Raw genomic sequence first — 16,045 nt, 5'->3', positions numbered from 1 at the left:
TTTCGAAAGTATCGTAATTTATGAAAGTTCCTAAGATTTATCATAAAGTTACGACAGCTTTGGACATATCTTAAGTCTATCGTAAGTAGAAATAGCTGCGTCCATGTTGCTGGCTCGACAAAATCGTCGTATGAGACCTGAATGAGTATTTAAAGATGTAGGAAGAATTCGAAAGACTGATTACTAGTATGTCAGCAGGACCGTTAACGACAGCTGGAAAAATTATATACCACTGTAATATATATATTTCGTTAAATAAAATGTTTGATATGACAATTAATTTTTGTTGATGTGTTTATCGAAACAAATGTAATACAGTTTGACTGATTAATGATATTCGCACTATTTCATTTAAAAGAGGTACATGTATTTATTTTGTGTTTTCTTGAAGCCTCAACGCTATCTAAAAAAATCATGGATTTTTTTGTATTGTGTATATATCAGATGGTTTCTACATATGTTGAATTAATACACAGTTATACATGTAAGTTATATATACACATCTGACACGGACGTAGCATCGAGTTTAAAAGGGGGGGGGGGTAGAAAAAGAATTCAACTACATAGAAAAAGAATCTAGATAACGTACATTTTAAAAAAAAATGGACAAGCGAAAAAGAACCCTGAAAATTTTGTAGCTCGAAAATCCACAGGGACCTGGCGTTACTTTATTTTTCTTTAAATAAAAAAAAATATGACCCCTACCTAATAAGAATTTATTTTTAGGTAGGGATATATTTTTTATTAAAAGAAAAATTAGTAATATCAGGTGTCTGTGCGAAAATCTTATTTCGTGCTGGGGAGGGGGGGGGGGGGGGGGGGGGCTCGGTTCCAAATTTAATTGCCAAATTTACTCATACACTATTCCATAACCCTTATTTTACTATACAACACAAAAAGGGTGAAAGGGGCGATCTTTCAATGAACGTTTTCAATGGTACAGTGTAAATACAGTGTACGAAATTCCCGTCCGCCCGCACGCCCGAGACGTACTAAATCGGGATAGTATTTGGACCTCCCTTCCCCCATGTTGAATTACGTGTCTTTATGCATCTACTTTCCAAGAATACTCATGGTTAGAATTCTTATGACATTCAGTGCCTCACGCAGATGCCAACATACATAGTAAGAATATGTAACCTGTTAACAGAATAAAATTTAATCTCACTTAACCTGAGAGAGTCGCGGAGTAAGGAGTTGATCCTTACGTCTCAGTCGTGTTCGAATCCCACTATGGAACGTGGAGACAATGAGACCGTAGAACCAATGCCCGTGTCGCAGTTGATGGTGACACTTAAAAGATCCCTCACTGCTCAATGGCCCTAAGTGTCAAGAATAGGACAAAATTTGTAGCTCTCCATCGGCAAGTGGTGGTGTCTCCATATGAGTGATTTCGAGATTCTCGAGAGGGACGTTAAATAATATACAATCAATCAATATTAACCTATGAGAGAGAGAGAGAGAGAAAGAGAGAGAGAGAGAGAGAGTATTTTCTCTCTTTTAAGACGTCTAAACTTAGAAAAATCGAGAGAGAGAGAGAGAGAGAGAGAGAGAGAGAGAGAGAGAGAGAGTTTAAATGGGTTTTTCCAGGTGACCTCACAGATGTCGATACATGTACTGCCCTCTATGGCAGAGATTGGAGTATAACCAATTATTCTCACAATTTTTCTTGCGAATGATGTAGTCTTTGAGGGAGGGGGCTCCTCCAGTTTTGCCTACTTCCTTCCGATTTTCCGCTGCATCCCGTTTCACTCATGTAAATTGGCGCACTTTTCATCGTTCAACAATTTTGAATGATCAATAGCACTCTATTTGATTTTAGATGTAACCAATATTACAATATATCTTTGATTTTAGATGATTAATAATTAAAAATATACAATTTATATCTATAAATTTCAAAATAAAAAAAACCCCTCAAATTCTTCTTTTTTTTAATTTTCACTCTTTAGATATTTTCATTATGATGACATAACGTGTAGCATTACATATAGCAAAACATAACAACTCTCTGAGCCCCGACAATGGTTAAAAGCTTGGAGTATTTCTATGTCAAAATGATTTAAGACGTCTTAGCTTAGGATAGTCATAAGATTGCTTTGAAAAACACCTTAAGATAATCTTACGATGATCCTAAGATTTTCTTAAGATACATCTTAGAAAATTTGTTATGAACAATCTTAGGAAAGTTTCGTAAACATGCCTGCAGGTCTCAAAGTCGAGGAATTCATAGTTTTGATAAAAAAAAACGTTTTAACGATATCCATAATCTATAATCTTTAGTATATTCGGAAAGAGGTTGTACTTTGAACTCAATTACGTTCAATATTTAATACATCATTGATTTAATTATGAAATTCAATTAAAGAACGTACATTATGCAATGTAAAAAGCTAAGGAAATCGTTATATAATTGTAGGATTTGTAATTCAGTACAATTAAGGATTAGCACAAGTTTCCATAAGGATGCACTTCAAATTTGCATTCAATTTTTAATAACTTTTTAAAGATAAAACAATCGCGGTCACCGTTTTAACTTTGCATAAAATATTGGAGTTATTGACCATGCTCTTTTTGGTATTATAGAATAGACAAGCAACTTAAACAGAAATTTAAAATTCCACATTTCAAAGTTCTATTGTTCATTTTAGACCTTGGTTCCAGCGATAAAACTTCTTGTAACATTTCAGACTTCAAATATGTTGTGAATTGAAAATAGATTCAAAGAATAAAAAAATTACAATGTTTATAATATACCATGGGTATTGATTTCTTTTATTAGAAAATAGTATTACACAAATTGCAATAAAACATGGAGATAACGAAAGTATGCAAGCTCAAACCTCCATAAAACAAAACGAAATAGGAGCCGGACCAAACACGGACCTCCAAATCATCAGAGGTGGTGTCAGGTGCTATCGAGGAGTGAGCATTCCTTATATTTTTAAAAAAAGTCTTGAAATTTTTATGCAACGAATTTCATTTTATTTACAATCAAATCTAGGAGCACACGGCTGGGATTCAATGTCGACAAGGTATTCTGACTCTTTTGGGGCACAAGATCCCAACTCTTTTTTTTACGAACACTGAATGGCAAAAAGGAAAACATTTTTTTATCGTGATAATTTTGTAGCTAGACAGTCATTCAAGAATCACGTATTTTTAAAGTTTAAAGTTCAAGATAATCATCTGTCCACAAGGAAATATTTTCTATTTTAAATTGTGTGTAGTTTTTTTTTCAATATGATCATACAGTTTTATGCTTTACTTCTTAACAATTAACAAAGCCAAATGGAATGTAGGTTCTTATTCTGGTTCGTTTTGATATTATGTACCACTGATAAGTCATACAGTTTTTCTGAAGATTCTCCAATTTGTGATTATACGTGAGTTTTTCTTTTATTGCATAAATTTAACAAAAATAAATATAATGAGAAATGACTTGAGTATTCCATATACTTGTTTATTAATTTTTCTAAGGAAAATAAACTTGAATTTTTAAGAAATATTTGGAGGAAAAATTTTACTTTATAAAGAAAATAAGATATATCCTTTCTACTTTTATTTTCAAAAGGTCGGATACAAAGTCGAAAGTTCTCAAAATACGAAAAAATCCATAAAAATTCAATGGATTTACATATTGTTTATTTAAAACATTTTGCTTTGTAATCCTTTGTGTTTTTAATACATTATATAGCATTATGATAATAGATTGGATATTTAAAACTTGTACATTAAGTCACCTGAAACCGTACATATAGTTGCCAATCAGTCAATTTTTAACTTACCAGGTAATTGACAGCTGCAGCTTTTTGTCAACTTATTGTACAATAACAGGTATCTTAATGTACAGGTTTAAAATGTTGAAAACAATACATCAAATGCTAAATATTTTCTGAACATCACTAGTAATGAAAACAGGCAAATATTTTTTTTATTTAATACACAATTATGCATAAATATCAAACATTTGTATATGAAATGTTAAACAGCATAACATCTTAAGAAAATGACAAATCCAAACTGATTGAAAAAAGACACATATGTTATATTCTGATGCATAATAATTTTACAACGTCTAAATCCTGAAGTTTCTTTATTAATAAAAAACAAACGTCTCATCCTCTTCACAACATTTGTACATTACTGCTGAACGGGGTTGATCCATTCCATAAATGTTTTAAAACAATATATCCAACTGCAATTTTTATTTCAAAAGAAAAAGGTATATTTACTGATGAAATGATAATCACACTAGATGCACAGCAGGCGGAATCATTTCTAGGACAGGGATAATTTTTTTTTTTTCATTTTTCTCACACACTTGACATCATTTGAATCCCCCATATTTCCATAAATTATTTATTTACTCTCTGCTGCTGTTCTTTGTTTGTTCAATTCAATTGTAGGATCAAACTTTAATAAATTTATCGCCCGTTTTTCTCTGTTATAAGCTATTCCTCAATCTCAGCTTCAAACAAGGTGTTTTGTTATCAAAGAATGTTTCGTAAAGTGTCAAGTAAATTCTGATTGTTCACAAAAGATGCGAAATCTTTTGTCAAAACTTGGAAACCAACTTCAGAAGCGACATACCTGTAGGTTTCTGTGTGTGCCTACCCACTTTAAAGTGTTTACCACTTTCTGGCTGTATTTTGGAGAAATATGCATTATTTTCTCTATCTGATGAGGACATCTTCACTCATGAATCTTTACATTGGAAGTAGTCAGAAATCAAATGAGCTATTATTTGAATCTTAATTTACCTGGCACTGTCCACTATCCCTTTTGTTTTCAGCCCTCACTCTCTGGACAATCAAGTATGTTCTTAATCATAGCATATACACAACCATCACCTGGAACAGTTTATTAAGTAAACAATAGAGAAAATGTTTTAAGTAGGATGAAGTCCTAAAACAGCCCATTCTGTGAGAGAAAAACTATTCTCGGCCCTTCGGGTCTCGAAAACTTTTTTTTCCCACAGAATGGATAGTTTTCGGACTTTCTTCTTTACATAAGATATCCTAGTAAGAAATATTGATTAATTTTACAGAAAAGGAAATCATTCCTGTTTTCAAGACTATAAGAATATTTCAGGGTAAATTTTCACCTTCTTACTTTTTAGCGTTGCTCAGTTCATATTTCAAGATTTTTTTTTATAAATTCTAAAAAAAAAATTATGTCACAGCTTGTTTCGGTTATTTTGGACAGAATTGCTCCAATTCATGTATGTACGGGTACTACAGACATGGATGTCGTGAGCGTTGTAATTGTAGTCAAAATCAAATATTTGAAAGAGAAAGAAGGTGTATTGCAAACACCTCATATTCTATAGCGAGGAAATTTTTTTCATTTAATGCATGATTCCGTTTAAGTATAAGTCGCATTATCCAGCGATGGGGTATACGATGAGAAACCGAAACGTTTTTTGATGAAGATGGCGTGGTTGCCGGCCGGGCACCACTAATGATCGGACGGTGACTGAGGCTTTTTTGCGAATCGGTGGGGTCATCGCTAGGAAATAATTCGTAGTTCAGCGATGCCTCCAACGATGCCTCACATCGCTCCTCATCGGCAACCCATCATTAACACATCTTTCAAGGATCGGCCGATGTATGGACGAGCATCGTCCAATATCCGTTGAATCTGAGGTCATCGGGGAGTTTAGTGGTGTTCAACAGATAACGACCGATCATCGGTCGATATTCGACCAAACATTGGCCCCTAGTCGACCGATGTTCAAGTGATGTTCATCAATGTATGAGCGATGTAATATACATCGACCGATTATCCTGGAACATCGTTTTATGTTTAGCAATGCATCGCTGGGCCTTTGTAAGTCCGGCCGGCAACCACGCCATTTTTATCATAAAAGGCACTGGTTGCCCATCGAATACCCATCGCTGGATAATGTGACTGATTCTGTAAGGACTACAAGGCCGATGTGGACCGATGTAAGGGCATCGTTAACACCACGGATTACTACCGATTACCAGCGGTCTACGGCTATCGGCCGGGAAATGTGACCTAGGCATTATCAGGGTAAAGATACGGCGGATATTAACTCTCGAAAGATGAGTGTTACCCTTTTAAGACACAACTTTCCGTCACTGTTTTTTTTTAGAATACCGAACAACTTAAGGATTCATTTTTCTGATCAAAATTTGTCCGCTGCCTGTCGTTGTCGTCGTCGTTAACTTTTCACATTTTCATCTCCTCGAGAACCACTTGGCCAATTTCAACCAAACTTGAAACAAAGTATTCTTAGGTGAAGGGGACTCAAATTTGTTCAAATGAAGAGCCACACCCTCTTCCAAGGGGAGATAATATGAATGGGTGAACAATTACTGGAATTTTTAAAAAAAATCTTCTTCTCAAGAACCACTGGGCCAGAAAAGATGAAAATCATATGGAAGTATCCTCAGGTAGTGTATATTCAAGTTTGTTCAAATCTTGACCCCCGGGGGTAGGGTGGGGCCACAATGGCCAATGAAAGTTTTACATAGGAATATGTAGGAGATATCTTTAAAATAAATTTTCAAAAACCTTTGAGACATGAAAGATAAAATTCATTTGAAATCATCCTCAGGTAGTGTAGATCCAAGTTTGTTCAAATCATGACCCCCGGGGGTAGGGTAGGGCCAAAATGGCTGATCAAAGTTTTACATAGAAATATATACTAGGGAAACCTTTTAAATCTTCTTTTCAAGTACTTAAAAGCCATGATTAGTGAGATTTATATGGAATCATCCACAGGTAATGTAGATTCTAGTTTGTTCAAATCATAACCCCGAGGAATAGGGTTTGGCCACAATGGGGGATTCAAGTTTTACATTTAAATATATACTTTTTAAAAAATCTTCTTAAGAATAGCTAAGTCATGATTAGTGATATTTATATGGAAGCATCCTCAGGTAGTGTAGAATTAAATTTGTTCAAATCATAACCCCAAATGGTAGGGTGGGGCCACAATGGTTGATCAAAGTTTTACATAGAAAAATATGGGGAAAAATCCCAAGAACAGAAAAGCTATGTGTAGTCATATTGACATCTAAGCATCCTCATGTATTGACGATTTAAATTTGTTCAAATCATGACCCATTGAGGTAGGGATGAAATCAACGTGAAATAAAATTCATATTATTACGAATTAATATACAGGAAATAAATGTGTTTAAGAAATCTTTATATCAAGAACAGTAAAGTCATATGCTGTATAAATATGAAGGCATTCTTAAGTAGTATAAAAATTCAAGCCCCCTGCCCCCCCCCCCCCCAACCCCCTCAGTAAACGTTTCAGTTCTGATCTGATTTGTGCTTTTCCTAGCCGATTTGCTCAGGTGAGCGATGTGGCCCCTGGGCCTCTTGTTATAGTGATATTTTCGTAGCTTAACAGTCATGCAAAGATTACTTATTGTGCTTATTTTAAAGTGCAGAATTCAAATGTCCCCCAGGAAAAATTATAAAATTATTGACTGAGTTCGAAGGCAACACGCGTTTTGTTGGACCCAAGAATCAAACCGTCTGCATTTTCTACGAGAAAATAGGTAATAAATGTTTTGTTATACCTGTCATTTTCACTTTTGGACATACAAGTACTTTGTACTGTCTTGCGTGATGTAACCTTAGGTTCGTCATTATATTGTTTAACGAGAATGAATCCAAATGAGATTAAGCTCCGCCAATTCTTTGACGTACGAAGGATATAGAGATAACGAACAGTATTCAATCTCAAAATCCATAAAACAATACAAAGAAAGAGCAGAGCGAACACGGACCCCCGAAACATCAGAGGTGAAATCAGGTGCCATAGAGGAGTGAGCATCCCCTGCCGACCGGTCACATCCGCCGTGTGCTCCTTGTAATGATCAGGAAATAACGGAAAAAATCCGTCGTCAATTCAGCGTATAAATAATGGACAAACAATTGGTATGAAAAACGTCAGTCAGCATTTTACTCAATGATAAATTGTATTTTCTGACAAGGTCATTGTATCGACCATAGAACTTACGAAATGATGACTTAAACCGAGACGGCTGATATTCTTGTTTCGTCAACTTGCTTGTCAATAATTTACTTTGTTGTAGAAATTGTTCATACGTAAGCGGTCCAACATCTCATCGACCGGTCCAACATCTCATGATCACTCAGCGGTCGAACATCGATTTTTTTTACCCGCCAGGAAAAATAGTAGAGATGTTAGTCTTTTTTCGTATAGATTTGTAAAGGAACAAATTTTTAAAGATATAACTCTTAGTTATAAAATGCGTATAGTTTTTAAATTTAGTAATGCATTTGTATGCCGTTCTTCATTTCAATTAACAAAACCATAGATATAGGTTCTTATTCTGGTTTGTTATGATATTTTGTAACACAAATAATTCTTTTTTTAAGACTCTTCAGTTTGTTATGATTCGTGAGTTTTTTATTTATTATTTTACTAAATATTTTGAACCAAAATAATCATTATTAAATGCTGACCCGAGTATTCTATACACTCAATTATTTATTTAATTAAAGATAAACTAAAACGATTTATTAGATTTATTATACTGTAGAAGTACTTTTTTCCGCGTGGTATTAATTTACGCTATGTACACGGTCACAAATATTCCGCGGAAATTTGTCCAAGCGAACTTAATATAAATGTAAGGCATTTAGTGACAGTATAAGAAATCCGCGTTATTTTCTACCCGCGGATTAAACAGAAATTTAGATTCCGCGGAATTATGACCCCGTGAATAAAAGTACGTCTACAGTATTTGAAGGAAAATAATGATAAATAAAAGGTGATAAAAAATAAGATGTATCTTTTCTGATGTCATTTTCAAAAATTTTGTTTTTGTTTGCAGTAAGAAAAATTCTCAAATTGTTTATATAATTTATTCAAAATTTTATTCTTTAAAAATGCTTAGTAACAAAAGTTATTGAATTTTACAGAAAAGGAAATCCTTCCTGTTGTCAAGATTATAGGAATATTTCAGGAGAGTGCATAGGTACATTTTCATCTTTTTTACTTTTTTCTCAACGTGCAGTTCATATTAAAAGCCCTTATAAAATATATATTTGTAATTTGTCGTATAGCTTGTATAGGTACCTTTGGAAAGAATTGCTCCAATCCATGTATGTTCGGGTACTACGGACATGGATGCCGTGAGCAGTGTAATTGTAGACGAAATCAGACGTGTGACAGAGAAAGAGGGTGTATTGCTCCTAATACCTCATATTCTAGTAAGTGTTTTGCATTTTTATATATGATTCAATGTCTTCCGCTTAACAAAGGTACTTTTTGCTATTCATGCATGACTGTAGTATGCTTATGCATGCATGACTGTAGTATGCTATTAAGACATCTATTAAGATAGATTTGCATAAAAATCATACAAGTATCCTCAAGGCCAGTTTGAAGCTGACATAATACAGGAAATAACGTCATTGCTATTCTACTTTACGATATTCAAAAGTTACAAATTGTATATCATCGTTTTAAATATGTTCTAATAATCTTTAAAAGCAATAGGCTAACAATGCAGGAAAAAAGAGATGGAAAAGAGTATCATTTAGATTTGAAAATTATTGGATTTATAATTTTAAGATATGGAACAGTTTGAAATAGAGAAATTTAAGATAATTCAAGATTTGTTTTCCCAATATTTCATATTTTCAAATACAGCACAGAACAACAGTATGGAACTTTATACAAGCAGTAGTTTACAAATGATAATACTTATTACATGTGGTGTCCTTATCTTTTTCGTTTTGGGGGCAGTATACAACCTGAGGAGGCAATTGTAAGTCCTTTGAAAGTTACTAATATTTCAAAAGCTAGCTTTGTCCCTAAAATTAAGTTGAATTTTATTTTATTTTATGTTACCTTTACATTTATAGAAAAAAAGAAAACGAAACAATAGCAAATATTGAGGTTACAGGTATGAGGTCTTCATTTTCAGGTATCTTTTTTTAAATTTCTAATTACACTTCAATGAATATTTTTTAAAAGTAAATAGATAACACAGTCCCTCTTTGATATTTCAGCGAATGCATGTTTAGTACAAGAGGGAGGAGATGATATCTACAGCAAAGTAAAAGAATCAACAATGATTGAAAATACAGGTGTCACTGAACCTGAAAAAGATGGAAAGCTTGAAAAGAACAGATCTATGATGACAAAAATGTACAGGAACTTAGCTTGGAAGCATATATATATATATATATATATATATATATATATATATATATATAATATATATATATATATATATATATATATTAAAAAATATATATATATATATGCCTGCTAAGGCTTGTGTAGATATGGATGATTTTGCTTTAGTTAAATCAAATACTTTAATGTCAATGAAAAAGAGGACGTCTGAGCAGGAAACATATAGTAAATAGGGTGAATATGTTGACCAAACATATAAAGAGAATGATCCAATGACTAGATCTGGAGAGAACCGACCACAACTTTTCCGTCCTTACAGCTTTGTTAAGTTCCACTGTCAAGTAGAGCAGGAAGATAATGTAATCAATAAAGGATGAAAAAGTGAAATGTCGAAGAGGGCAAAGTCCTACAAACATTTGAAAAAAAATCACCCAATGGCAAAATTGTTTAAACGTAGAATACTATGAAAAAACATACATTTAAGTCGTCCAACTACGTGGATCAGATTATAACATGTGTCATTTAATGAATCAGTAATGATTTAATCCTCTAAAAATCAATACTATTTTTTTAATGCTTCAATTTTAAGTATCTCATTGCTGTTCTCTTTTCTTAAACAGTTAATAAAGTTTTTTTAACATGACTCAGCTACATTTGAATTATTCACTTTCTTGTAAAACGTAATATTTTGAAATACGAGGGTTGTTCGAAAAGTTCGTGGACAACTGTCATATCTTTTTTATTTGACGTCATATGTTATCCAAATTTGGTAGAAATATTTTACCAATAAATCCAATGATTTGTATTAAAGTTTTTCAAAATATTACGATTTATTCAAAACTTATCTAAATTATAAAAATGCAAAAATCGGATCGCGGAGCAGGTCAAAATTTGGTAAGTTACAAACAAAACACTAAATAATGTCTGAAGTCATAATCTCTGTAAAATGGAGGAAAAACGAAAAACAACCTAGAAATTCAAAATAAGAATTGTTACATCGATTCGTATTTAAAAAAAATATGGCTTTATTTTTTGTTTTGTTGAAAAGCTATCAACATGAGAAAATAGGTAGTCCTTTTTGAAAACGATAAAAACGACTACGTTTGAGAACGTCACTGAGCAGCAAATAACGATGCAATTTTGTGTTTTACCTAAGAAAAATCCTGAATAAACGCAAAAAATGTTGGATGAATCAAGAAATATGTAACAAATGAGTTGTGCTTGCGTGTACAAATGGTAAAGGCAGTATTTGAGTGACAGAGACACAGTATCAGATGAGGATAGTCTGTAAAGAAACGGTTTTACTGTAAAAATCTTAACAAAAACTTTGAAAAGTTGGAACGGCAAGAAAAGACATGGGCGCTTCAGAGTTGCTTATCCTGTGAAAGCAGAGTTAAGTAATTAAAGAAATTAAAACTTAACACAGGCAATTATACAACGAGAGCAATTCTTAAAAAAATAAATTTCAAATATTTAGAAAAAGGATTTAATGTATGGGCATAGGATTATACTCTGTAAAATGTAAAGGGATAGTTTTTTTTTTAGAAATTCTTCACGCTATGCTTTGACGTTACATTGCCGTTAAGTGTGCTCCGCGGGTACAACATGTTGATTTTAAACTGAAGTAAATTGATTTCTGTTAAATCGAATGGAATGAAACTTCACACATCGACAAAACAAATATTTTAACACATTATATTGTACTTATTTAAAATTTCTAGTGAGTAATACAAATTAGATTGACATCGTCCACGAACTTTTCGAACAACCCTCGTATTGTAGGAGAGTCATATTTAAGCTTTGATGTTGGACAAATATCAAAGAATATAAAGGAAAGTAATCTCTGCGTACCCTATTTGACTATATTTTACTTTTTTCGGTTAGAAAATTTTCACATGAAAGATAAAAAGATAAAGCACAGTACTCAAGCTCAAAAGTCTATTAAACAATACAAAATATGAACAGAACAAACCGGACAGCCAAACATCAGAAGTGTGATTTGGCGCCATGGAGGAGTGAACATCTTCTGTTGACCTGTCTCACCCGCCGGAAATAACGTCATTTTCAGTATGTAAATAACAAATGACAATAAAAACCTTAGTCCGCATTTGACTCAATGATAAATTGTATTTGCTGACAAGGCCATTCTATCGACCCTAGAGACTGCTAATATTCTAGTTTTATCGATGTGTTTGTCAATGTTATGTATATCTAAGTTACTTTTTTATTCAAAGATTAAACTTGTGGATAAAAATAAAACTACAAAAAGATTGTTTTTAAAGACAATCTTTTGCTTCTAGCAAACCAGAGAAGTCTTGGATTCAAAACTATCTGAATTTCATGCATTTGAATGTCAATATAGCTTTTATTTAAAATCTTACTATTTTCATTTGTAAAAAAAATAAATCCTTATACAGGGTTTTTGAAACGATTAAATAACAAAAATATAATCATTCATGAGATGCTTTCAAAGTAAAGGTCCAAAGTTCAAAATTCATATCTAACATCTGGCCACGAGGAAATATTTTCCATTATAAACGGTTGAAACAAGTTGTTAAATTTGCAATTGCACATCCGTTTCAAATTATAGATATTTGATTGTTTACAAATGACAATAACTAAATGGAATACATATTCTTATTTTTAGTAACACTGGGTGTCTATTCTATTTCAATTATATCAACTGCAGAATCAGGCATTTGTATTTCGTAAGTACGACAAATCTCGTTAATTTGTAAAATACAAAAGGAGCAATTAAAAATAATTTAAAATGCAATAAAAATACTTGCTTTAAAATATCAAAAATTAATATATAGTATGCAAGAGGCATAGAAGAATGTAGCTAGATATCTTTCTTAAGCATTGGCTAGTTAAACAACAGGTGGATTTTAAAATTAGATGAACTACACCATGACACCTCAAACTGACATAACAACAAAATAAGATACCGGTAAGTGATTGAAAGTGAAATATGTGGATCATTTTCCTAGGAAATGTCTCACTAACTTTAGCTTACTTTTTCAGAAAAGGAGTTATTTATTGTTGTCAGGACTTCAAAAATATTTCAGGAGAGTGTAGAGGTACAGTATTCAATGGATTACTTAAATTTACAAAAAAAAAAAAAAAAAAGAGAAATGACATCCTTTTGAGTTTTATTTTGCTTTTCTACCATAGCATGCATCGGTACATTTGGACAGAATTGCTCAAATCCATGTATGTACGGGTACTATGGACACGGATGTCGCAAGCGTTGTAATTGCAGTCAAAAGCAGTTTTGTGACAGAGAAAAGGGATGTTTGTTTGCAAATGATACATATCTTTGTAAGTATACTATATGCGTCTATATCTATAAAAAATGAGAAAAAGACATTGAATAAAATCAAATATGGACTTGATACAATTGTATACTTTACTTTTTGGAATCTCTCATAGCTTGACAGGTGCATAAAGGAAGTAGGAAATATGAACATGGAAGTAAATGATATATTTTGTCTATATTTAAAATAAACAATACTGGGGGTTCCGGTTAAACGAATCCAATTAAAACTTAGATAATAAACATGCAAGATCCGCTTCCCTGTTTGCAAATTCTTCTTTTTAAATTAATATGAACCATTAATATTTTTGTGATTTTTTTATTGAAACATCCTTAGAAACTGCTTTTCACACCAACAAGGTTGATATCGTTCGGGATGAAACGTAGCTACACCACCCCGTTACGTTTTAAGTAAAGCTGTACTTTTTATAGAGACCTTTTTAAATCTTTTTTTTAAAATGTATTTTATAAAAACGCGTTTAGGGTGTTACTAGACAATTGTTTTTGTTAGATATATAGTTATAAAAAGTATATATAGCTTTCTTTAATAATATGACCAATTATTTTATATTGGATTCTACAAAACAAATAAAATGGTAATTTACTGAAAATTTTGAAAAAACTGCTACTGATAATTTCAATATACAGAGAAAAGGGGTTTAACCTAATATGGGTACCCAAAATAAAATGATAATTTACTGAAATTTTGAAACAAAAACTTGATATAAGTACTGAGTAACGGTGTCTAACCTAATAACCCAAAGATCATGTAATGTATCTATACTCATATAGTACATTTCGTAAGTTCTTCCAGTGTTTTTTGCATAGATCTTTGTAAACTTGATCTTTCCAATTATTAGGTAGTGGGGTTGTGTTAAATGTTTTCTCTATGTGATTATCTGATATAAGTTTACATGACTTTTAAACATATTTCTGAATAGCCATAGACCAAGGTAAAGAACCAGATACAAAAGCTACTTTGCAATCCATCACACTTGCCACATGCGGTGTTTTAATCTTTATCGTTTCTGGGATAGTATTCTACCTTCACAGGAAATTGTAAGTATATTAAAGGTTTATCATATGAAAAGTGTTCAATGCCTTTCACTTTCTTTGTCATTATTCTAGACAACTTTTTAAATTTAATTAATTTTTATAGTAGAAAGAATGGATCGGATACTGGTACTGATGCTACGAAAATTTCATCTTCTTCAGGTATTATTTTAATTTTCGTTTGAATATGGAGATAGCGGACGGTATTCAAGTTCATAAATTCACTTAAAAATACAAATCAGGAGCAGAGCAAACACGACCACTATACCATTAAAGGTGGGATCAGGTGCCATGGAGGAGTGAGCATCCCTTGCTGGCCTGTCACACGCATTGTATGCTCCATAAACAATAATATTAATGCTATTAAACACTGTTTTAAAAATACATCTTATTGTTATTTCAGGGGATGCGTGTTTAGTACCAGGAGAATACTTATACAGTGATGTAAGAGAATCACAAATGATTCAAAACACAGATTTTGTTTCATATGAAAAATGCAAAAAGCATGAAGAGAATGGGTCCAAGATGAGAAAAATGTGCAAGAGCTTACCGTGGCATGAAGAAGAAAGGCAAGAATCGATTAATAAATATAGTACTCTAGATCAGACATATGATGGAGGACTTGGTAGAAGCAGTGATGTGACTTACATGGGACATTGTAGAAGAAGTGATACATACAACTGTTTGCAACTGAACAATATGTCTACATGTACATTACCTGCTAGGGCTTGTGTTGATGTTAATATGAATGATTATGCTTTGATGAAATCAAATATTACAAAATCAATGAAAAACATAAATTATGCAAAGGAAAACTTTTCTAAAAGGGATAAATATGGTGACCAAACACATAAAGAGAATGGCTGTATGACTCAATCTGAAGTGGACCAATCAAGGCTTTTCCGGCCTTACAGCACTGTTAAGTACCTCCGTCAAGTAGAGCAGGAAGATAATGTAAACGGTTATTAAGGAATAAAGAAGTAAAATGGAACAAAGTCCTGCAAACATTTGAAAAAATCATGCACTATATACAAAATGTTTAGATGTTTGATAATTCAACCGTATCTAACAAGTATTGTTTGTGCTAAGGACCAGATTCAAGTTCATTAGTGTCGAACATTGATGTTCACAATTCTGCGAATGACATTGTATCTAAAGATGTGATATTTATGATTTATAAACATTGTATATAAAAAAATTTTTAAATAAACCTAAAACGGATTTGGCATACAAATGTAACGATTTTACCAATGTTATATATAATTTGAAACGTTGAAACAATAAATTATAGATTTCTTTGTCTTCTAATTTATTGGCACATGCCAGAGTCGAAAGAAAATCATAGCAGACTCATAGCCGAGAAACAAACCACATCAGGATCACACTTCTTTAGTTGCCATTTCTATGAGTTTTACATAATCAATTTAATGGATCATGTCTAAATCATACTTCAAAATCATGAATTTAAGTGTTTGATATGATTTTTATGTGATTTTGGCATGATTTGTTAAAAA

The 16,045-nt window shown here is 32.4% G+C and overlaps 2 protein-coding genes across 4 annotated transcripts; both read left to right on the top strand.

Annotated features, from left to right (window-relative positions):
• Positions 1 to 8,941: 8,941 nt before the first annotated feature.
• LOC134251081 (uncharacterized) lies at positions 8,942 to 10,539 on the top strand. Its single transcript, XM_062733445.1, has 6 exons — positions 8,942 to 8,993; positions 9,082 to 9,228; positions 9,671 to 9,788; positions 9,886 to 9,947; positions 10,033 to 10,192; positions 10,443 to 10,539. Exons 2-6 carry the CDS (start codon positions 9,123 to 9,125, stop codon positions 10,537 to 10,539), a joined length of 543 nt encoding a protein of 180 aa, XP_062589429.1. The 5' UTR covers positions 8,942 to 8,993; positions 9,082 to 9,122.
• Positions 10,540 to 12,418: 1,879 nt separating this feature from the next.
• LOC134251082 (cell death abnormality protein 1-like) lies at positions 12,419 to 15,690 on the top strand. 3 transcript variants are annotated; one of them, XM_062733446.1, is made up of 6 exons: positions 12,419 to 12,870; positions 13,187 to 13,242; positions 13,337 to 13,483; positions 14,420 to 14,537; positions 14,638 to 14,693; positions 14,935 to 15,690. In XM_062733446.1, the coding sequence occupies exons 1-6, from the start codon at positions 12,785 to 12,787 to the stop codon at positions 15,498 to 15,500; spliced, it is 1,029 nt and encodes a 342-aa protein (XP_062589430.1). In that variant the 5' UTR covers positions 12,419 to 12,784; the 3' UTR covers positions 15,501 to 15,690. The 3 variants fall into 3 exon arrangements, with proteins under 3 accessions (XP_062589430.1, XP_062589431.1, XP_062589432.1); XM_062733447.1 differs by lacking the exons at positions 14,420 to 14,537; positions 14,638 to 14,693; XM_062733448.1 differs by lacking the exons at positions 14,638 to 14,693; positions 14,935 to 15,690 and having other exon boundaries at positions 14,420 to 14,566.
• The last annotated feature ends 355 nt before the right edge of the window (positions 15,691 to 16,045 follow it).

Source organism: Saccostrea cucullata, unplaced genomic scaffold (genome assembly GCF_032062105.1).
Source record: "Saccostrea cucullata isolate Sc308-1 unplaced genomic scaffold, CSIRO_AGI_Scuc_v1 ctg5662, whole genome shotgun sequence".
In the NCBI taxonomy this organism is placed as follows: domain Eukaryota; kingdom Metazoa; phylum Mollusca; class Bivalvia; order Ostreida; family Ostreidae; genus Saccostrea; species Saccostrea cuccullata.
Note: the sequence above shows the minus strand (reverse complement) of the source record. Positions and strands in the feature narration are given on the sequence as shown.

Coding starts and splice junctions, on each gene's coding strand:
- LOC134251081 (XM_062733445.1), top strand. CDS start 9,123: ATGTTCGGGTACTACGGACATGGATGCCGTGAGCAGTGTAATTGTAGA. Junction 9,229..9,670: donor TCCTAATACCTCATATTCTA/GTAAGTGTTTTG, acceptor TTTCAAATACAG/CACAGAACAACAGTATGGAA. Junction 9,948..10,032: donor TATGAGGTCTTCATTTTCAG/GTATCTTTTTTT, acceptor TTGATATTTCAG/CGAATGCATGTTTAGTACAA.
- LOC134251082 (XM_062733446.1), top strand. CDS start 12,785: ATGGAATACATATTCTTATTTTTAGTAACACTGGGTGTCTATTCTATT. Junction 13,243..13,336: donor TATTTCAGGAGAGTGTAGAG/GTACAGTATTCA, acceptor TTTCTACCATAG/CATGCATCGGTACATTTGGA. Junction 14,538..14,637: donor TTCTACCTTCACAGGAAATT/GTAAGTATATTA, acceptor TAATTTTTATAG/TAGAAAGAATGGATCGGATA.